Source organism: Lissotriton vulgaris, unplaced genomic scaffold (genome assembly GCF_964263255.1).
Source record: "Lissotriton vulgaris unplaced genomic scaffold, aLisVul1.2 SCAFFOLD_2001, whole genome shotgun sequence".
Classification (NCBI taxonomy): Eukaryota; Metazoa; Chordata; class Amphibia; order Caudata; family Salamandridae; genus Lissotriton; species Lissotriton vulgaris.
This window is the reverse complement of record NW_028248739.1, coordinates 417,633-441,525: the sequence shown is the minus strand read 5'-3', so window position 1 is coordinate 441,525 and position 23,893 is coordinate 417,633. Positions and strand designations below refer to the sequence as shown.

The following is a 23,893-nucleotide window of genomic DNA, read 5'->3' as shown; positions in this document are numbered from 1 at the left end:
CTTTGCAGCTCTCCATAGGAATCGACGACGAAACCCGACACCAAAAGACACCTATGCACTGGGTGAGGTAACACGAGTACTCCAGTGTTCCTGTGGGTCTTGACTCTTGAAGTGTCCTAGTGTAAAAGGGTTCCATCGTAGTTCACCTAGAAGTGCCCTTAATCTTTAAAATTGTAACCTGTTTGTTCTACTTAGAGAGGCAATGGTGATCCGCGGCTGTGTTTAGACACTGCACGCGTCCCCCTTGGGCCTCCTGCATCCTAACCTTTAGTGATTCTAGGTAGCCCCTGCGGTTCTACAGGACCTAGGCCTGCTTTCTAACTCTCACGTGGTTCTTATACCACTATTTTAGTATATGGTTTGTGCGGCCCCTAGGGCATACCGTATACTGTGCAACTTATCGTATGCTAATTAAGTTCCTTGCATTGTACTTTTACCTCTGACCTCATAAAGAGTCCAGAGGGGTTGTGTTTAGAATAAATACATATATATTTGATATATACCTTGTGTGGTGGGCTTTCATTTGATCATTCAAGAGATTATTATTGGTAAAACAACTAGCTTAACTCGCCTCTAAGTCTTAGCCTGAAGGCTGCTCTCCAAGCTACCACTAGGATAGCTTTCTATAAGGTTGACTTTACAACCTACCATCAATAAGGGTTGATTGGACTGGTGCAAGGTGCCCACTCGAATAGTGGACATCATATACCAGGCCAACTTTTCACAACAATCATTAAAGAAAATTGCACATTGTATTCTCTACTGTGACCAGTGCAGTCCTACATTGGACGTTCCTTTCCAGCCTTTTCTCCAATTTGTTCTTCGTATTTTGCTCCATACTCTACTGTCACCTTCTATCCCACTCCCTAATCCCTATGGAATTCCATTATTTGTCCCACACTTTCCGCAACTAGGGCTCCAATTTACCACCACTCCCACTTGCCGTAACTCATCATGCCTTAAATACCTCCTTACAAGCATTTCAAACACAGCACTGTAATTGAAAGGATGGCCTTATTTTCAAGCAGTACCAAGCAGCATTCTAGTCTTTAGCCGAGCCTTAAGAGTGATGCCACGCTGTCAGACTTAAAAAAATATTAAAGCAAATAGCCCGGAGAGAATGGTCACATTTCACAAACTTGTTTTTCTTGTGAATATTTTATAGGCAGTTACTATGCCTTACACAACTTATAACCGGGGTCAAGTCACAGCTAAAAGTGCAATAAGACATACTTACTTACAGAAAAAGCTTTGCTAATTCGACTATTTTAGCAGCCCGCAGGCCTCGCTCAAACTACATTTTTTAATGCAAGGGGTTGTGCTCAATTTCATTTACTGAGCTTTTAGTTGCCTGTTTGTTGCAAAATATATGGTAATGTGTATGTTTATAGACAACAAATCATACTTACACTTTTCTGTATAGTATTCAAGAGTTCCCATTCATGCTCTTGATGCAGGAAACTTCTGTTCCCATAATGTGTAATAACATCATCAAATTTTTTATTTAGTATTTTGAGAATCTGTTGACACAAGCATCCCTATGTTAGCATCCCTATATTAGCATCCATCAGAACAGACATCGTTGCTTGATTTCGAATGTTATAAAACGGTAACATTTGCAATACTTTTCAAAGTGAAAATACGTTCTGGACATGTTTCAAACCTTTGTCTCTGGTGAGAAGTGGTTCTCTCCTTTTATTAAGAAAAGAACAGACAACGTGCTATGTTTCCTTGCCATGGATTTTAATTATTGGGATCTTCTGCTTTTCGAATAATAGAGTCCCAAATGTGGCAGAGTAGAGTAACTTTCTTTGAAGTGGCCTACAATACTCATTCATATGCAGGCCCTTTGTCATGCTGCAATTAATGGCAAGGACTCAAAAGCAACTACTGCTAATCATCTAAAAAAGCTCGTAAACAAGATTAATTCTAAAGATAAATGCAATCAGATCTTGTGCTTGAGTACAGTACACATAATTTCCTGGCAATTCAAAACCGCCAGAAACAGCCCAAGAATGTGAAACATCATGATGTTTAGCAAAATATTACTGCCGTGACATGCCTGTTTTGAATAGGTTACGTATATGATCACGTCTTTAATTCACATCACAGGAAATAAGGCAAGTGTTTGTCTGTTTTACAGAGAGAAATGGAACAGGGAGGAATACGATAGAGTGGAAAACATTTAAAAGTAATCACTTTCCTTCTGCACAACTGAAAAGTCAACTTTTTTACCACAAAGGTGTTGACTCATGGCGTCGTTATCAGAACCAATACAAATGAGGGGGGAAGCATTAGTGTTTAATCTGAACGGGTGGTTGCTGATGGGGTTCACCTGCACTCTTTTTAGGGGGGTGTCACTTATTCTTCCGCAATGTCAAGAGAGAGACAAACACACAAAGCAGAAAGATGAAGGAAGAGAAAGACTGAAAAAACGTCACAAAGGGAGAAAGCAGGAACCTGCAAGAGTGAGATAAAGGGGAATGAAGTGTCTGGCAGTGGATTAAAGAGACATGAGGTGAATTCGGCACTACCCATCCTTGGTATTCAGAGCACTGACATTTAAGAGTGATGGCCGGTGTAAAGGAATAAATGAGGGTAGTCTATTCTTTGTCATTTCAATGATGTATTTATTCCAGTAGTATTCAGGAAGAGAGCCCTACCAGGAGCAGTCTGTGCTCTGCTCAGCCCATTCAGCAACTGATCCAAACATACCAACATTCAACATTCTAAGCTTCACACATCCTAGTTGAGCAGCATACTACATCTTCTCCCTTCTTTGCAATGAGAAGGGAGAACTTCAAGAGGCACACAATAGGTTACAAGCAACATTTTAAATGAAAACATCTTGAAGGGATGGAATGATGTATACATTTTTTTAAAACATGTAATGAAACGGTGATGAATTTCGAAACATGTAAATGAGTGGATAAAAATGAATTAAGAAAGAACGCAAAACTTCTTCCCCCTTTTAGAGAGAGAACAGTTTTGATTAAGATGCAAATGTTGCTTGGTAAATGGAAGAGTGATGTAAAGAAAAGCAAGAAGAAAGATAAAATTTGCACAACAATGGTGGCGCAACCATGAAAAATGAAGAATAGACATACTAATCACCACCAGGGCACACTGGTTGGCCAGACCAGTGTGGAGGTGGCGAGCAGATAAGAAATGGGAAAGAACAGTAAGTGCAAGAGATAGAAAGGAAAATCACTTTAAAGATATAAGGGAGGTGTGTGAAGTACAACTAGGTGGATTTTGAAAATAAATCCACTAAACAGTATTAAAATGTAAAATCACATACAAATACTATGTAGGGGGAAATACATACTGTAATAAATCCCATGCACAGGGGATGTAAACTGCCTTGAAAAATGAAAAATTGCAGAAGATTGCGGAATAAGCACTGTAATGTAACATGCATGGTGTGCGAAAATGGCACACAGCAAAAATGTATTGACTGAAATTGTGAACATGGATGTGGAGTAGAAGCAGAAAAATGCCCCTCAAATTGAGTGGAAGGTGTAGGAGGGACCCACACAGTAAGAAGTAAAAATGTAAATTGCAACATGTGCATTAGAAGTGGAAGTACCACATGAAATGAAATGAACAAACATGCGCAAACAATAAATTTATAATGCAAAGTATAAAACAATGTAATGTGTCAGTGGGTGTAGTTTAAAGTACCACACATGTAACGTAGAAAGTGGGTGTGGTTTAAAGTATCACACATGTAAGCACAGAAGATGAAACTGACATTCAGAACAGAAGAATGGTGTGGATAAAGCTGCCACACAGTAAGAATGCAAAGTGCAGTAACAGTTAGAGGTAACTTCAGGCAAAGCTGAGCTTCATAAAATCAACTTCAATTAAAGTTACAGAAGGAAAACTCGAAAATATGCATTACAACAGGTGGAATATTGTTTTCCTTGAGGAGATGCAGTGGTGAAAAGTAACCGCTAGGTGGCAGTGTTGTAACACTTAAAGTACAGTACTTGGAGAAACAGCAGATCGACGTGATGAGAAAAGTTTCCAAATTAGACGGCTTGTCTTAATGAGAAGAGGCAGCATGTTTAAAAATAAAACACATGAAACAGTGCCTGCAGACGATCCATAAAGACAGTTCGATGTTCCTAAGTAAAATAGAATTGTAGGTAAAATGCAAGCTGGAGGTCCGTGGGAAGCTTGGCTGGAAAAGTAGTGAAAGCGTGCCTATCGCTGTAATGATAACGCTGAAATGCGATAGGCAAGTCTAAAACAAAGCGTGCCTATCGCTGTAGAAAATGCTGAAGTGCAATAGGCGAAACTATAATAAAGCGTGCCTATCGCTGTAATGATAATGTTGAAATTAAATACGTAGATAGAAGGAAGGATACTGCACATGAAATGATGTGAAATGCCAATCTAAAATGGCTGCACACCGTCGTAAGAGATGCCGTGTGGCTCCCGGCATCAGCGTGCTTCCAAGTATTTCATAGTGGTAGGAAGGCTGACTCACGTCATAGAGGAAGATGATGAGATCACAATGGCACAGGACAAAGGTGAGGCTGCATGAGCTGTGTACATGCGCTCAGTGTGCAGCTCGAGCGTAGTTTAAATTGGCAGGGTGGTTTAACTTCCATGTAGTGAAGGCAAGTATAGACATATTAAAAAAATGAAATAAAATGCCACCGCTATGTGCCGGGCCACGATGGGTGCAACAGTACACACAAAAGGTCACTCTGGCAATCGCTGGGAAGGTGGGCTCACCTGTGGTGCGGTTCATCCTGGAACTGTTCCCTACCTTTGAGTCCAATGCTAGACTTGTGCACTGTTAGGCTGTCAGCAAAGTGGAAAATGTTCTTAGGCTGTCGACAACGCAGGAAATGAAGCCTTAAATATATTAAATTAAGCAGACAGGACGGCTGACACATCTGGAGTTCAGGGCGATCTGTGTTGCAGGAACTGGGATGGAGGCAGGTGCTGGAATGCAGGCAGATACAGTAGGCAGAGAATTGAAGGATCTTCAGATAGTAAATGGCACTATTGATGTTGAGGGCGACCGGTGATAGGTCACTGGTGAAGCTCATGGTGCCAGATGAGTTGAGCTGCTGCTTCTGAATTGTTGAATCTTGAGGTAGATTGGAAGTTGACGCGCAGTGCCTTTCCAAATCGTCGCCAAATGTAATGGAATAAATGAGGGTAGTCCATTCTTTGTAATTTCAATGATGGATTTATTCCAGTAGTATCCAGAAGAGAGCCCCACCAGGAGCAGTCTGTGCTCTGCTCAGCCCATTCAGCAACTGATCCAATCATACCAACATTCTAACATTCAACATTCTAAACTTCACACATCCTGGTTGAGCAGCATACTACAGCCGTGCTGTTGAGCATCATTTTGGGCACGCCACTCATTATTTTATAAATGCACCACTGTGTAGCACCCCTGTTAATGAGAGATGGAAGTTGGTGGGACCCCAGTAGTGCCATTAAAGCCGCATTGGTGTGGTTAGAAAATACAAAAATGTAGTCTATTTGCGTTTGCTGGTAAGCAGGCAAAGTATTAAATTAAGATAGTTAGGAAAATTGAACCAACCAATAGAATTGGAGTATTATAATACATTTTACTGAAAAAGTCGACATAAAAACATTCCTGAATGTTAGAAGCAAACAAATTGCAGCTTGCCTAAATAGTTTAAATGTGGGACTACTAATATTCCCACTCAAAGTAATCCAATAAATTCCCAGTGAGAGTAGATGTGGGAAATCGTACATAGCATTAGTCAGGGCTAGGATTTTAGAGAGGTGCTGTTAGAGTGTTGTAAATAGGAAATTTACTGATCAAGGTAAAGTTTGATGAGCTTGGCTCGCCATTGACAATTGCAGAGAAGTTGGTATCTTCACGGTCTCCTCAGGAGTCCGCCCAGCTGCAATTACCCGAATAACCACCACTTCTGCCCAGGACAGGAGAAGGGGGAAGGAGCGAACCACCATGAAAGCATTGGTTCCCCACTTCCATTTAAGAATAAAGGAGGTTGGAATATGTCAGCAGCTGCTGTTATATCAGAAATGTTAGGGGACATTTATTATTTGATTGAATAAGAATATAAACACAATAGAATTATCACATGTACCCTAATATTGATCAACTGTTTCACAAGCATGTATTGAGAAAGTACAGTTAGAGAAACAGAGCATTTGATAAGGTGCACAGAATCCCATTAACATATGACAACAGCTACAATTCTACTAAGTGAAGTAGATTCAGGGCAGATTGGGGTATCACCATAGATATTGAAAATGTGGGATGACATGCTTACAATGCACAGTATTTCCAAAAGGTGTGCATAATAACCTCTTCTGTAGATACCGTACTTGATGATACGCCTACAGTGTGAGGCATACCCCAAAGGTGTGTGTATTTGTTGAGTGAAAACTCAAAGTAGAATAGGTAGTCTGGAACATAGACAGCAAGCTGCAGATATGAGGGGTAGTGCTACTCTATACGCATTACGCAGTACCTATGTGTTGAGCCAATATTCTTCATACATTTTTCATTTTAGTTTATGGTTTAAATCTTTTTATTGTTATTTGATAAAGCAGGTCAAGCAATACAATAGCCGCCACCTACATCCAATGGCTGGTGGGGATCGTTTATTTAACCTGCAAGTAAAAGTATGGAGAGTAGAAGGTAGGAAAGAAAAAGAGGGGGGTACTAAGGCCTTTTCCCAGTGTGTGTGTGATGGGCCCAGGCATATGTCGTGGACCAGAGTCAACGGACTCGATAATTCTCGCCTTGGTGCCCACTCTAACCAGGGAACACACTCGGCAACTCTGGGCATTAAGCTTGCCTCATCTCTACAACGGCCCCCCACAGACGCCGGGGAGGCCTGGTTTCACCTTGGAGATACCCAGAAAGGGACCATCTCGCAGGGAAAACCAGAACGGGTTCCCCAGCGGTCTTCAGCGCCAGGACACTCCGATGGAGTCACAGTGCGCTTTACAAGTACACACACATTTACATTTACATCCTGTATGTAGCCGCCATCTACATCCAATGGCTGGTGGGGATCGTTTATTTAACCTGCAAGTAAAAGTATAGAGAGTAGAAGGTAGGAAAGAAGAAGAGGGGGGTACTAAGGCCTATTACCAGTGCGTGTGTGAGGGGGCCAGGCATACATCCTGTATGTAAACTATGTGGGGGGTCGTGTAGGGACTATACCTGTGGGAGAGGAGAGCCAGTGAGGCAGAATACCCTGAAATACCTTGGGCAGGTGAGTTCCTAACATTTATTTGACAGAAATTCTATAGTAGACCCCCAGGTTTTATCAAATTTAGGAAGAAAGAGTGTAAGCCTGCTGTGATCTTTTCCATGCCTAGTTGTCCCATAGTTTATAGAGCCAGATAGGGTGGAGGGTTTCTCCGCCGTAGCCCATCGAGCCAACAAGACCTGTTTAGCCGCGCTCAGTGGTAGAGCTATTGCTCTGCCTCGCTCGGATTTGAAGGGATACATCAAAGCATTGGGCAGCCCTAATAGCATCAACGTGGGGAGTTTAGGCAACTCTGTGTGGTAAATTGTGTCTATGTCCCGGAGGACCACCTCCCAAATTCTTGCATTTTCGGACATGCGCAAAGAATATGGGTGAGTATACCCATCTGGGCACTGTCATGCCAACATTGTCCCGTCTCCACCGGCCTCCATTTAAGTAGCTGTGCGGTTCATTTTAGTTTATAAGGTTCAGAATCTTCAACATGCTGTCACTATAAAGAAGAAATGCCAGCAGTGTAGTGGAGCTGTAAAAAACACCAGTGCTAAAGTACAGCCTGAATATTGAGGTCCTCCTGGGTCAGGAACTCAGAGGCACAATCTAAATATTGAACCCTGTCCATAATGGCCTCCACTTCTTTGTGACGCAGGAGAATTTGTCATCTCGCAGAACACTAAACATGACATCGCTAGATGTCTGACCTATGGCAACAATGGGGAAAACGAGAGGCCAGTGAGCCGGGAACCACAAATGGAAGCCCTATGAACAGGGTTAGGACAGCCACAGCAGAAGTCTCTACGAGTAGTATTATCATGGCCACAGTGTTCTTGTCCCACTGCAAGGTGGCTCTGTCATACTCAGCAGCAGCCCATCTCAACACTGCTCCCATCCTATTTGGTTAAATCACCTTCCATCTTAAAGATGGACTGATATACTCTCTATAGAGCCATACAACTCTTGAGTATTATCTGTATTGTAAGGGGTAATAAGTATATTACGTGGAATGAAACTAGCGGACAGGCAGGATAAAAAGAAATTAGACAGAATTTATTTTTTACTTAGTGTCCCACCCACTCTTCCCATTCGTTGCGAAATTAAAATAGTAGAAATACTTTCTTTAGCAAAATAGAATATTGAATTTCAGTCATGTCTGTCTGTCATGTCAAAATATGTCAATAAGCACGAAGGAACTGGCAGGACAAAATGTTAATTTTTTAAATTAAATAAAACATACATTGTTAATTATCAAATGTATTTAATTTAATTTATGGAACTTGTAATATTATTTAAACATTCCAAAGCTTTGCACTAGAGTCAGAGTTATTCTTAACGGTACTGAGTGATCTGCAGAAGGTAAAACATTGTCTAAAGTAGACCAATATCCCGGACATATCAGTTGCCCATACTTCATTAAATAGTATTTTACGGAAATGTGTTTTTTTAATTTTATAACAGTAGGATCTTCAGGAAGGATTTCGTCGTAACTGACCATCAGTGCTGGAATCACTTTCAAAGAAGGGATATTAATATTTAATGATTGAACACAGTAAAATTTAAACCAGCCATAACTGGTCTCAATTTCTCTGAGGATGGAGATGCTGCAGCACTGTAATGGACAATGAATGAGGGTAGTCCATTCTTTGTAAATTCAATGTGATATTTATTTAAGTAGTATCCAGAAGAGAGCCCCACCAGGAGCAGTTTGTGCTCTGCGCAGCCCATTCAGCAGCTGATCCAATCATACCAACATTCTAACATTCAACATTCTACACATCATACATCCTGGCTGAGCAGCACACTACATCTTCTCCCTTCTTTGCAATGAGAAGGGAGAACTTCAAAAGGCACACAATAGGTTACAAACAAAATTTTAAATGAAAACATCTTGAAGAGATGGAATGATGAATACATTTTTCAACCATGTAAAGAAAAGATGATGAATTTCGAAGCATATAAATGAGTGGATGAAAATGAATTAAGAAATAACCCAACCCTTCTTTCCCCTTTTAGATAGAGAACAGATTTGATTAAGATGCAAATGTTGCATGGAAAATGGAAGAATGATGTAAAGAAAAGCAAGAAGAAAGATGAAATGTGCGCAACAATGGTGGCCCAACATGAAAAATGAAGAATAGAAATACTAATCACCACCAGGGCACACTGGTTGGCCAGACCAGTGTGGAGGTAGCGAGCAGAAACAGAAATGAGAAAGAACAGTTAGTGCAGGAGAGGAAAAGAAAAGCACTTTAGATATGAGATGGAGGTGTGTAAAGTACACCTAGGTGAATTTTGAAAATAAATCCACTAAACAATATTAAAATGTAAAATCACATACAAATACTATGTAGGGTGAAATACATATTGTAATAAATTCCATGCACAGGGGATGTAATAAAAGTACAGCAACATAACGTGATACGTAAAGTTGCAAAATGTAAATAAGCACTGTAATGTAAAGTGCAAGGTGTGCAGAAACGGCACACGGCAAAATGTATTGCCTGAAATTGTGAAAATGGATGTGGAGAATAACCACATGAAGTAATGAAACATGTGCACAGGCAAGGTGCATGCAAAAATTGTGGTGAAATTAAATTCACATACCTGATAATTATATCACTAAGTACTAATTCTGAATGTAACTGTAAAAATATCATAGTACTTATTTAAAAATATTCAAATAACTAAAATGAATGATGCCATTAGGTGGCATAACGGCAGTGAAAATACAATGTAAACAGAAGAAAAATATGATGTAAACGTAACAGTAAAAATAACAGTTTGAGAATGGATAAAATTGCAGGAAATGGAAGTGCCAGATGTGCAGGAAAGAGCGTTATCAATGACTTGAAAAACGTGGTTGGCAGTGGATGGCAGTACAAAAGGGGGTGGTGATGGACGGAGCATCTAAATCAATCAAACACTCACACCCAGTCAAAAGATCTGGGTTTAATCCATCACCGTTCTTTAGCCCACTCTGCCACCCCAGTTCAGACATGGCTATATGCAAATCAGTCTGACCCTGTGCCTCATCGGAACAGTCCAGCCCGAACTGCCAAGCCATGTCTTCCCTGGACCGTAAACAAGCTTCCGAGGACCGGTTTCTGGCATTCCAGCCGCCTTCAGCCCGGCTTGCTTGAATCCAGTGGCAAAGTGAGCAAGGGACTCATGTCTGAGCATACCCTGCCACACTTATGGCGGCCAAAAGCGGTACAAAAGGGGGTGGTGATGGACGGAGCATCTGAATCAATCAAACACTCACACCCAGTCAAAAGATCTGGGTTTAATCCATCACCGATCTTTAGCCCACTCTGTCACCCCAGTTCCGACATGGCTATATGGAAATCAGTCTGACCCTGTGCCTCATGGGAACAGTCCAGCCCGAACTGCCAAGCCATGTCTTCCCTGGACCGGAAACAAGCTTCCGAGGACCGGTTTCTGGCATTCCAGCCGTCTTCAGCCCGGCTAGCTTGAATCCAGTGGCAAAGTGAGCAAGGGACTCACGTCTAAGCATACCCTGCCACACTTATGGCGGCCAAAAGCCGTACAAAAGGGGGTGGTGATGGACAGAGCATCTGAATCAATCAAACACTCACACCCAGTCAAAAGATCTGGGTTTAATCCATCACCGTTCTTTAGCCCACTCTGCCACACCAGTTCAAACATGGCTATATGCAAATCAGTCTGACCCTGTGCCTCATGGGAACAGTCCAGCCCGAACTGCCAAGCCATGTCTTCCCTGGACCGGAAACAAGATTCTGAGGACCGGTTTCTGGCATTCCAGCCATCTTCAGCCCAGCTTGCTTGAATCCAGTGGCAAAGTGAGCAAGGGACTCACGTCTGAGCATACCCTGCCACACTTATGGCGGCCAAAAGCGGTACAAAAGGGGGTGGTGATGGACGGAGCATCTGAATCAATCAAAAACTCACACCCAGTCAAAAGAGCTGGGTTTAATCCATCACCGTTCTTTAGCCCACTCTGCCACCCCAGTTCAGACATGGCTATATGCAAATCAGTCTGACCCAGTGCCTCATGGGAACAGTCCAGCCCGAACTGCCAAGCCATGTCTTCCCTGGGCCGGAAACAAGCTTCCGAGGACCGGTTTCTGGCATTCCAGCCGTCTTCAGCCCGGCTTGCTTGAATCCAGTGGCAAAGTTAGCAAGGGACTCACGTCTGAGCATACCCTGCCACACTTATGGCGGCCAAAAGCGGTACAAAAGGGGGTGGTGATGGACGGAGCATCTAAATCAATCAAACACTCACACCCAGTCAAAAGATCTGGGTTTAATCCATCACTGTTCTTTAGCCCACTCTGCCACACCAGTTCAAACATGGCTATATGCAAATCAGTCTGACCCTGTGCCTCATGGGAACAGTCCAGCCCGAACTGCCAAGCCATGTCTTCCCTGGACCGGAAACAAGCTTCCGAGGACCGGTTTCTGGCATTCCAGCCGTCTTCTGCCTGGCTTGCTTGAATCCAGTGGCAAACTGAGCAAGGGACTCACGTCTGAGCAAACCCTGCCACACTTATGGCGGCCAAAAGCGGTACAAGAGAGGGTGGTGATGGACGGAGCATCTGAATCAATCATACACTTACACTCAGTCAAGAGAGCTGGGTTTAATCCATCACCGTTCTTTAGCCCACTCTGCCAACCCAGTTCAGACATGGCTATATGCAAATCAGTCAGACCCTGTGCCTCATTGGAACAGTCCAGCCCGAACTGCCAAGCCATGTCTTCCCTGGGCCGGAAACAAACTTCAGAGGACCGGTTTCTGGCATTTCAGCAGTCTTCAGCACGGCTTGCTTGAATCCAGTGGCAAAGTGAGCAAGGGACTCACGTCTGAGCATACCCTGCCACACTTATGGCGGCCAAAAGCGGTACAAAAGGGGGTGGTGATGGACGGAGCATCTGAATCAAACACTCACACCCAGTCAAAAGATCTGGGTTTAATCCATCACCGTTCTTTAGCCCACTCTGCCAACCCGGTTCAGACATGGCTATATGCAAATCAGTCCGACCCTGTGCCTCATGGGAACAGTCCTGCCCGAACTGTCAAGCCATGTCTTCCCTGGACCGGAAACAAGCTTCCGAGGACCGGTTTCTGGCATTTCAGCAGTCTTAAGCCCGGCTTGCTTGAATCCAGTGGCAAAGTGAGCAAGGGACTCACGTCTGAGCATACCCTGCCACACTTATGGCGGCCAAAAGCGGTACAAAAGGGGGTGGTGATGGACGGAGCATCTGAATCAATCACTCACACCCAGTCAAAAGATCTGGGTTTAATCCATCACCGTTCTTTAGCCCACTCTGCCACACCAGTTCAGACATGGCTATATGAAAATCAGTCTGACCCTGTGCTTCATGGGAACAGTCCAGCCCGAATGCCAAGCCATGTCTTCCCTGGACCGGAAACAAGCTTCCGAGGACCGGTTTCTGGCATTCCAGCCGTCTTCAGCCCGGCTTGCTTGAACCCAGTGGCAAAGTGAGCAAGGGATCACGTCTGAGCATACCCTGCCACACTTATGGCGGCCAAAAGCGGTATAAAAGGGGGTGGTGATGGACGGAGCATCTGAATCAATCAAACACTCACACCCAGTCAAAAGATCTGGGTTTAATCCATCACCGTACCACCCTCTTTTGTACCGCTTTTGGCAGTGGATGGCAGCAACAAAAGAAGTGAAAGTACTCCGGTGGTGCCAGGCAAAATGGAGGCACACAGCGCGACGGCACGCCGGGTGGCTCCAGGCACGTTAATGCATGCTGGAGTACGTAGGAAGAAACGCCGCTCTGAGTGTAGGAGACGTCATAGGGAGCAGCAGAGATGACGCACGGTGAGTGCGCGAGAAGGCTTTGAATGCGCTCGAGCAATATTTTAAATATGTGAGGAAGTCAGTTGCACTGCCATGAGTAGAGCATCAGGGTTGAAACAAAAGGGTAAATAAAATTAAAAACTCACAGTAAATATGTCCGTGGAAAAGTCAAACAGTTGCTAAAGCAGGCAACTCTCACAGATGCTCCTAATTATGTGAATTAATTAAATAAACCCAGGTCAAAAGAAGCGCTGTCCCTGACATGTAGAGGTCTTGACTTTGAAGACTGGGGTAGGGCAGAGTTGACTCTGAGGGGAGTGCCTGGAAGCAACGTATGTTGAATAGCAGTGACTGTCTGCTCGCAATGTCAGTCAGGACTGCTTTTGTAGTTCGTAAGGTTTTTAAATGAAATGCGTGAAGCTGGTGCGGCGTTAAGAAGAGGGAGGCAGCGTAGAGACACGTTGGTCCGATGAAATAGTAAAGCAGGAAACAAGCAGTAGAGAAACATGCCATGCCTGAAAAGCGTAGCCAGGTACTCACAAGCTTGTAATATGAGCAAGACATCAGAGTGGCAGGCAGGTACTTCAATGGCAGCAGAGGTAGGCTGAAAATGAACCAGGGCTGGCACACTGGAGATGAAGGCGACCGGTGTCGCAGTGGCTGGCATGCAGGAAGAAACTGGCATGCAGGCAGGAATTGTAGGCAGAAACTGAGAGGCAGCAGGATCTTCAGGTAGAAAGTGGCACTATTGATGTTGAGGGCGACCGATGATAGGTCACTGGTGGGGCTCATGGTGCCAGATGAGTTGAGCTGCTGCTGAATTGTTGAATCTTGAGGTAGCTTGGAGTTTACGCACAGGGCCTTTCCAAATCGTCGCCAATGTAATGGACAATAAATGAGGGTAGTCCATTCTTTGTAAATTCAATGTTGTATTTATTTAAGTAGTATCCAGAAGAGAGCCCCACCAGGAGCAGTCTGTGCTCTGCTCAGCCCATTCAGCAACTGATCCAATCATACCAACATTCTAACATTCAACATTCTACACATCACACATCCTGGCTGTACAGCATACTACAAGAACATCCGACAACCCTAGATCAAGCGACACATAACTTGGGCTGTGTGATGAAATACGATGCAAGTAACAAAAACACATTGCAGAACAAAATTAGGATTTCTCTTTTTTTAGCAGTTGGTCATTTTAAATGTTATTTATGTGCATTCATGATCTGCATAATACGAAATGTATACATACCTCTCCTTGTTGAGTAAATAGTACCAACTGGACAGCTATTTGAGCCACACAAATTAGAATTAGCAAGGACATATACTACAAGGGAAAGAGAGAAATGTTACCGAATTAGATTGGTTACATCACCATATATTGCGATAGCAAACACAAACACTTAGAAGACACTGATAATATTGTCACATCAATAGAACTGATTACTTTTCGTATGCATCCAAATGTCGATTGCTTTGTGCTCTGAATAACTTTAGTCTGTTTAGGGCCCAAAATTACGAATGCTTTTCACCATCACTCGTGCAATGCAAAGTGGCAGAAGTTATTCACCATCCAGTGTCAAAGGTAATTTGTTTTACGCTGGAAATGTGCATTTTCCAAAGGTCAACCTTCGCTTTGTACCACTTGGCATCCAGAGGGTGTTACTGGAGTGCATCAGCGAAACACCCATACTTTTTGACACAAAGCCCTAACTTCTATGGTACTTGTAGCCAGACCAGGTTTTGTATAAAAAAACATTATCTACTCGAAGCATGCATAAACAAGGGCAAATTTATGCATTTCTCAAAAAAGCGGACGCATTGCGCGTGTGCTGTAGTGCACAGCACACTTCCAACGCATGGGAGTCTTATTAGAAGTTTGACTTCTCCTGGGAATTTATACTGGAAGAGTATGCCTCATGTAAACCTACACACACTTACTTCTGCACCATGGGGCGAGACTTTGCATCCCACAAGCCAGCCTTGCTTCAGCACAAGAGCAGGGGGTGTCATTAGCAGAAGGCAGATCTAAGTAGAAAGGGTCCTGTGCTGGTCCCCCCCATCATGTAAAGCAGTGCAGCAGGTGTGGATGCTGTGCTATGTTGTGTGAAATATTAGTAAAGCTTGGCCTTTGTAGACAATAGCAGCTATGACTGTGATGAGGACGGAAATGATGGTGAGAGAAAGCTATGCTTTGTCCACACTGCTGATCTATAAACGATCTGTAGGTGATGTTACAAAACATCCATCAACACCTTCACGAATGATGTTGTAGCAAAATATGAAGAACGTGTTTATTGATGTGCAATAATATTGATTGTAGAATATCAAATACCGCTGTATTGTTCGGGTAAGAATGTATAGGGAAGTATAGATCTACTATCCCTCATTCAGATCTACTTATGTTAAAGGTGTATTATATATGGAGATATAGATTTATTATTCCTGTTAATGATAATTAATGATTTTTGAATGGTTTGACTGAATGAGGTTTACTATGAGAGACATTGAGTTCAAATTGATACCAAGCTATGAGAAATTCGATGGCAATATATTCATGGTTCGCTAAAAAACAAGATGTATCAAGCCGTTTGCGAATCGCAAAGGCCGAAATTCGCAGAATTTCGCCTTTGCGAATCGCAAACGGTCTATTTACATGTTTTGGCATGCATCAAAAATTCGCAAATAAAGGAATCGCAAAAATTTGTGATTCCTTATTTTGTCATAGCATTTAAGGAATCGCAATTTTGCGATTCCTTAAATGCTATGTATGTAGTATTTTTAAATTGCAAATTTTGGTTAAGAAATCGCAAATTAACACCAACTTGTAGTTGATGTTAATTTGCGAATTCTTTTAAAAATGCACAATTTGGTATTTTTGAAGGTGGCATGTGACGCACACACATGCCCATAGGGCATGTATGTGCGCCATATGCACACACATGTACATTTCAGGGGTGCAGCAGGGTGTCCTTGAGACACCCCTGCACCCTTGACATTATTCTCAATTTGCGATTAGCAAATTGCGAATCGCAAATTGAGATTAATTTCACAATCATTCCTATGGGCCTCCTGGCCCATAGGAATGAATGGGAAATTATTCCTTAATTGCGAATTCGCAAATTGTGAATTTGCAAATAAGGAAGATTAAGAAATCGCTAAAAAAAGCGATTTTTTACATACATCCCATTTTGCGATTTCTAAATAGCTATTCCTTAAAAATCGCTATTTAGAAATCGCAAAATGGAATCTTGATACATCTGCCCCTAAGTCCTATTTCCATGTTCAATGCACAGAAAAGACAAGAAAGAGGAGAAATATATACATTTCTCTTTGTTACACCTCCCCTGGGAAGGGCTAGCCTTTTATGCATTCCCAGATCTACCAGTCCTGGTAAATCTGTGAATGCGCCAAAATCCATGGTCGAATTCATGGGAACACACCCGCTCCACCCATTTAATAGTTCCTTAGAACAAAGTAACGCAAGTTAACAAGCCATGTAGGGCCACGCAAGGTGGCCTTGCATGGCTTGGTAAATCTCATTCTAGGGTTTGTGTGGCTCTGCCTTTGATAAATATGCCACTCAGGGTGCATTAGTATGTTTTTCATAAAAGTATTAGGGCCAATCCTCAAAGCTATTTGTATTTGATAATCAGACAAATAGTCTTATTTATCAGTGCAAATCGATGTTTATAATTCAAAAAAGTTGCTTTCGACTTTTTTCAATGGGAAGAATTTGTGTGAATAAATCTATGAACTGGGGTATAGGAAGGGAGTTACAGGGTGGATATGGCCGTACGCATTTGTGGCCTTGGCAACCTCCTCTCTGACCACTTCTAACCATAGGAAAGTTTAGTTATTTACTCCTACCAAGGGGAAGAGCACATCCTTTTCCAAGTTAACCAGTGCAAGGATAAACCCCTAAACCCCCAAAATTGGAGTGGATGTGGTGGAAGGCGAATCTTCATTGAAAGAAATGTATTTTTCCCCAGAGTTAAGTTTGTATGAGCCTAAGTACTGATTATGAGGATTTTCTCATGAAAAATGTATAGGTATCCATTTTTACATAAAAACGGAAATCACAACAGTTTTTCAAGTATTCTTATCGAAACTGGCAGGTTCCTAGATGTAGCCTTAAAAGCATTTGCAAAAACAAAGCATACATCTGCAATCGGCATCCAGGCAATGTCAGAAACCTGTGGATGCAGATTACAACTTTTTTGGGGAGTCAAGCCCCCAATAATAGCTCATAGTGCAAGTAGCTCTCCTCCGACTTCCGGTTTTAGTCGCACCCCACCAAATTCACTGTTCCCCTGCTCTATGTAGAGTCAGAGAAGCGCTCAGTTGACACCGGCGTAATACTTTGAATTGACACGCTGACTGCCACTGGGCCATTAGGTCACAGTGACACTCGCCCTGATCTTCTCAGCATGGGCTGATGCCACTTGTTTTACCTACTAGGAATCACCATGCAAGAAATGTCAGTCTTAGGGTCTGGAAATCATACACTAGCCCCCTACAGCTGTGGGAAGTACTGCTGGATCCAAAGATATTTTGTTCTAAAATAACTTAGTGAGTTTGTTCTTGCTGAACAAAGTATTTTGCCAAGTTAGTACATTAGTACATAGTACTAATGTACATTAGTACATAAGTGGAACTGCAGCAGCGGCAGCTCCACTGAAGACACAAAGATCTCTGCCTGGCTTGAGACACAGAGATTTGTGCCTGGCTTGGGGCACAGAGATCTCTGCCTGCTTGGGGCACAGAGATCTCTGCCTGCTTGGGGCACAGAGATCTCTGCCTGCTTGGGGCACAGAGATCTCTGCCTGCTTGGGGCACAGAGATCTCTGCCTGCTTGGCAGGGAGCTCTAAATTTGGTGGGCTGTCCACCGCCTCAGGAGCAGAGACATAGGTGACAGCTGACTTGATGGACTGGCGAGACACTGACCAGGATCTAAATCACCTTTTAAGCTCCTAGTATTGATAACTGCAGGGGAAGAGTAACTGGCCAATTTTGAAGAGCACTGGTAATGAGGACCTAAGGGCCAGATGTACGACCCTACCAATTTGCGAGTCGCAAATTGTATAGTTTTGAAAAACGCAATTAGGAATGTACAACAGTGTCTCAGACACTGTTTGCGATTCCTAATGGCGTCGCAAATTTCATGCCTCTTTAATGTTCATGAGGCAGGTGCAATTTGCGATCCCATTAGGAATGGATAGCACTCCCACGGGGAGCAGACCACCATGTCTGTGGCTGCCTTTTAAATAAAGCATTTTTTTTTATAATGCCGCCGGTTTTCCTTAAAGCACGGGAACTCATAGCACGGCCCGGCAAGCCTTGCTTGGAGGCCCGCGGACCTTGCAGACATTGTACCTGTGTTTTATTTTTTTAATTTTTTCAAGAGTGTCAGCAAACACCACCGCAGCAGTGCGGAGACTCTGCTCTATGGGGGCCGGGCGATTCCAGCCATAGTCAGAGTGGAGATGCAGGGGCGTTAAGAGATGATATACAACAAAGCCTTGTTATCAACCGAATAGTCTTTTAAAGACCTTTGAAGTACTGGGGTGCGGCTGTGTGTGTGCCCGGGATGCTGTCTCAGCCCAGGCTGCCACAAGGGGGATGGGAGGGTGGTGACAGAGGGTAACAGACAGAGGGAGATAGTGGGAAACAGAGAGGGAGACAGAGGGAGGGTGACAGAGGGAGAGAGACCGAGGGAGGGAGACAGAGACAGACAGAGGGAGACAGAGAGAGAGAGGGAGACAGCGAGGGATCGAAACAGAGGGAGGGAGACAGTGGGATGGAGACAGAGGGATGGAGACAGGGAGACAGAGAGGGAGACAGAGGGAGGGAAACAGATAGAGAGAGACAGGCTGAGGGAGACAGATGGAGGGAGAGCGAGACAGAGGGAGAGGGAGGGAGAGATAGGGACACAGAGAGAGGGAGACAGAGGGAGACTCACAAAGGGAGGGAGACAGACAGAGGGAGACAGATAGACGGAGACAGATGGAGGGAGACAGAGACAGACAGAGGGAGACAGAGAGAAGGAAACCGAGAGAGAGGGAGACAGACAGAGGGAGACAGAATAGAGAGAGAGAGAGAGAGAGAGAGAGATAGGGAGGGAGACAGAGGGAAGGAGACAGGGGGAGGGAGACAGAGGTACGCAGACAGAGGGAGACAGACAAAGGGAGACAGAGGGAGAGCTTGGGAGGGAGACAGAGGGAGGGAGACAGAGAGAGGGAGACAGGCAGAGGGATTGAGACAGAGGGAAACAGAGAGAGAAAGAGAGGGAGGGAGGGAGAGCGAGAGTGATAGTGAGAGGGATGGAGACAGAGAGAGAGAGGGAGAGAGAGGCAGATTGAGGGAGGGTGATAGAAATAGAGAGAGAAAGAGAGAGAGAGAGAGAGAGAGAGAGAGAGAGAGAGAGAGAGAGAGAGAGAAAAAGAAAGATGTGTGTAAGTCGGGTCTGGTGGCTCAGTGAACGAGGGCGTCCGCTGCATGGGCCTGTGTTCAACCTCATTGTCAGTTTTATTTCTCTCGCCCCACCCCCCTCCACCACTGATCCCGCCCCCACCGGTGCGGCCCTCGGCCACAAACCACACTGTAAATTTGGCCCCGAGAGAAAGATTATGAGTACCCATGCTTTAAAGGATGCATTTAAGAAAGAAAAATTAAACGTGTCTGTTTCATTTTTTAAGAGTAGGTCCTGCTCCTAAAAGATATTTTCACCTCCATTCACAAAGGAGAAGGTGCCACCTGGGGACCCCTTCGTGATTGTGAGCAGTTTACCACCTACCTGGAGTAGGTGGTAAACTGCAAATGTTTTGCGACTGCAATTGCAGTCACAAAACAATCACACATTGAAGTACGAGTCGCTATTAGGAAGGACACCCTTGGCACTCCCCTACCTAATAGCAAATCGCAAACCCTATTTACCGAATTGGTAATAGGTTACTGACTCGCAAAATAGGGTTTGTACATGGGGCAGATCAATTTTGCAGTCGCAAACGGTCCGATTTCCCGTTTGCGACAGCAAAAAATTGGTCACGCATCTGGCCCTAAATCTTTAGACAATAGGGGACAAACCTATTGTATTTATCTAAAAATCTACGTAATTAAACAAAAACATACACAATAACCTGCAAAAACAGAACAGGACTCAAGTTGGTGAATCTAAATGTAATGAAAGACATAGTAACATGAAGACAGAGCAGGTTATACATATTTTAACTGAAGTATTGATGTTATATGTTGGATTATACAATAAATACATCTTTGAAACTAAAAGCCAAAGTTAGAATCTAGTGAATTTGACAACATCCTAATTTCCATTTGTAAGAGTGAATAACATGATAAGGGTGTTGCTTTATTAACCAGGGGAGCATATTGATCAGAAATGGAGAATGTTGTTTTTTTCAAATATGTGTTTTTAAAATTTCTAACCAATATAACTTAGTTGCTAGCTCTTTCTGAATGCTTTTTTGGTAAATGGCCAGTAAATGAAAGATGTGTTTTTTAATTTCAGAAAGCTCTCTGGTCTCTCAATATGCATCTTTGTCAATGCACCCTTTCAAACTTTTTGAATGACAGAGTAACTCCACTATATGTGCAACATCATACGTGTCTGGTCACAATCTCTATGGCATGAGGATGAAATACCGGAAATAGTATACAAAATGGGGATCCTCTATTAGCATGCATATGTGGGACCAGGATTCCTACAAAGTATGTTTTTTGCAAGGTCATATTTGTAAGCCTTTATACAATGGGACTAAATGGTGCATTATATTTTCCAAGCAATGTAGTTAGATATGAGACAGCATACTTTTTTACATCTTTCAATTGGCTTTATAGAGCTTTCTTCCCCAGACATAACTTGGGATTTGATAACCTGTCACATGTCTGTGGGAATTGAAAACAATCTATTAGACAATCCAAAAGCATCCATGTGCTACTTACTAACTCTCTCTTAAATAAGTGATAGATGCAAGGAACCCATTCTTAGGCCAAAGAGCACTGCATTGGAATTGTCTCCCAGCAAAGACTAGAAACGTCGAAGACCACAACAAATTCAAAAATGCTGTAGAACATGTTTTGCCCCAACAGATTACTATAGTTCCTATCCTTGGAAGAAGCCAAACCAATTTCAAAACAAGGATGGTGATCACAAGAATATACAAAGTCAGCTCTAATTCTTTATTGACCCGTTACACAAGGAAGGTACATGATAGCTACAAGAAAATAAAAGTATTACTCGATGCATCACGCATAACACTAGGTACTTATGGCCTAAAAAAACAGGTCACGGTGTTCAAGCAGACTACTGTTAGAAAGTGTTCCAAATCAAATGACAGGCCCTTGTTGGAGAGGAAAATCATGTTGACCATTAATGACAATGAAAACCGACCATGACACTTTTTCAGAGAACAATTTATAGACATGCATTAAATGCAAATTGTAGAAAAGATTATAAAAATAAATAATTTTTGTTACTGCATTGTAAAAACATGCAGAAAAGAGAAGTACAGATTATATAATTCGTATGAGTAACAAATACTTATTACTGTGATGTGCCCCTGTTTTTGCTCACTCTGCCGCCTTGCATTCCCCACTGTCCTAACCCCGCTCCCTGCTCCCTGCCACTGCTCCCCTGCGGCCCGCCCCCTTCTCGCTTCGGTAACCCTCTCCCCTTCCCATTCGCCACCCCGCTCCCGCCTCCCTGCTGCTCCTCCCTCCCACTGGCTATTTAGGGGTACACCCGCGCGACGGTGAACAGTGACCTGACCTGACCTTGGCCAGAGACGGTCACTCCACCCAACACGCGGCTCCCCCCGAGTGCGCCGGTCTCCCTCGCTGACTCTGCCTGCTCGCCGCTGCCCTCGAGGCTGAGGCTCCTTTTTCTTCACTTCTGATTGTTCCCTTGTGCCAGTCCTTGCAGCATCTTTACTGTGTTGTGCCCCTGTTTTTGCTCACTCTGCCGCCTTGCTTTCCCCACTGTACTAACACTGCTCCCCGCTCCCTGCCGCTGCTCCCCTGTGGCCCGCCCCCTTCTCGCTTCGGTAACCCTCTCCCCTTCCCATTCGCCACCCCGCTCCCGCCTCCCAGCTGCTCCTCCCTCCCACTACGCCACTTATGGCGGAGTCCACGCGTACGCGCAGCGGTCACGCGCAGCGGGCGCGGTGATTGCGCGCCGAAGGCAAGCCAAAGGCAAGCCCGTCTACGCCCGTCCACGCCTGGACCACGGATCTCAACGTTGCCAACGGACCCGACGAACATACGACGCCGCCACCCTCCGCGCACTCAACACCGACCGGAACCCCGCCTGCTACCTGGCCACCCCGAAGGGCACCCAGGGACCCTTCACCTGCCAAGAGTGCAAATTCACTGGCACCCGTACCGAGCCAGCACCCGCCAAGCCTACCATCAGCAAGAATCACCTCAAGTGCATTCTGCTCAACACCCTCTTCGCCCACAGACACGCAATCGAACTCTGGAGCCTCCGAGACACAACAGCACCAGACGTCGCCTTCCTCACGGAAACTTGGATGAATGCCTCCGCGGCCCCCGACATCGCCATAGCCATCCCTGACGGCTACAAGATCACCCGGAGGGACCGCGCCAACCAAAGAGGAGGAGGCATCGCCATCGTCCACAGAAACACCGTCCGCATAAAGACCAACTCGGAAGACACCCTCACAGCCGTCGAACACCTGCACTTCCAGATGCACACCGACCCCAGGACTACCCTCAGAGGCACCCTAATCTACAGACCCCGGGGACCACGCACTCAATTCAGCGAAGCCATCGCAGACTTCGTAAGCCCGCACGCTCTCAACTCCCCAGACTACATCCTCCTAGGAGACCTTAACTTCCACCTGGAGAACAACAATGACAGCAACACCACCACCCTGCTGGACAACCTCACCAACCTCGAACTCAAGCAACGAGTGAACACCCCCACCCACTATGCCGGCCACACGCTTGACCCCGTCTTCTCCTCCAGCAAGCAAATCTCCTTCAGCTACTCCACCGGACTCCACTGGACAGACCACAGCTGCGTCCACTTCTCCTTCAGGAAAAACACGACCCACCACCACCCGCAACAGGCCCCCGCAGAAGCTGGAGCAAGATCACCGCTGACCAGCTCACCACCTCCCTCAGCCAGAACCCTCCCACCATCATGACGGACCCCAACGAAGCAGCGAACAACCTCGCATAATGGCTCACCAACTGCGCCGACGAACTTGCACCGCTGAAGAAACCTCCAAGCAGACCACACAGCAAGAAAACCTTGTGGTTCACGGACGACTTCATAAACTCGAAGAAAACCTTCCGCTCTCTGGAGAAAACCTGGTGCCAGGACCAGACAACAGAGAACATGACAGCCCTCAAGAACGCCACCCGCAAGCACCACCAACTGATCCGCACCACCAAGAGAACTACCTACAAATAACGTCTGGACAACAACACCCACAACAGCAAGGAACTCTTCAGCATCATTAAAGAGCTCTCCAACCCAAGCGCCAGCAACAACGACATTACACCCTCGCAAGACCTCTGCAACTCACTCGCCTCGTTCTTTCACCGCAAGATAGCCGACATACACGACAGCTTCGGCGCACAGACCAACCACCCAACCACCGAACCAGCGCACCCAACCGCCACCCTCTGCACCTGGAGCCCGATCAGCACCGAAGACACCGCCCGAACTATGAGCACCATCCCCTCCGACTCCCCCGCCAACCCATGCCCTCACCACATCTTTAACAAAGCTGACTCCATCATCGCACCCCATCTCCGGGACGTCATCAAGAGCTCCTTCACATCAGCCACCTTCC

General features: G+C 44.7%; 1 protein-coding gene across 1 annotated transcript in view; it reads right to left on the bottom strand.

The window, feature by feature from the left end:
- Positions 1–1,409: 1,409 nt before the first annotated feature.
- The window catches only part of TSPAN19 (tetraspanin 19), a gene marked incomplete at its 3' end in the record, with an annotated part of 75,175 nt that continues 52,691 nt past the window's right edge, over positions 1,410–23,893 (bottom strand). Inside the window, exons 5-6 of the mRNA XM_086950164.1 lie at positions 14,307–14,381; positions 1,410–1,520 (exon numbers count right to left, since the gene is read on the bottom strand). Coding sequence (XP_086806290.1) covers positions 1,410–1,520; positions 14,307–14,381 — 186 coding nt within the window. The remainder of the gene's footprint in view (positions 1,521–14,306; positions 14,382–23,893) is intronic.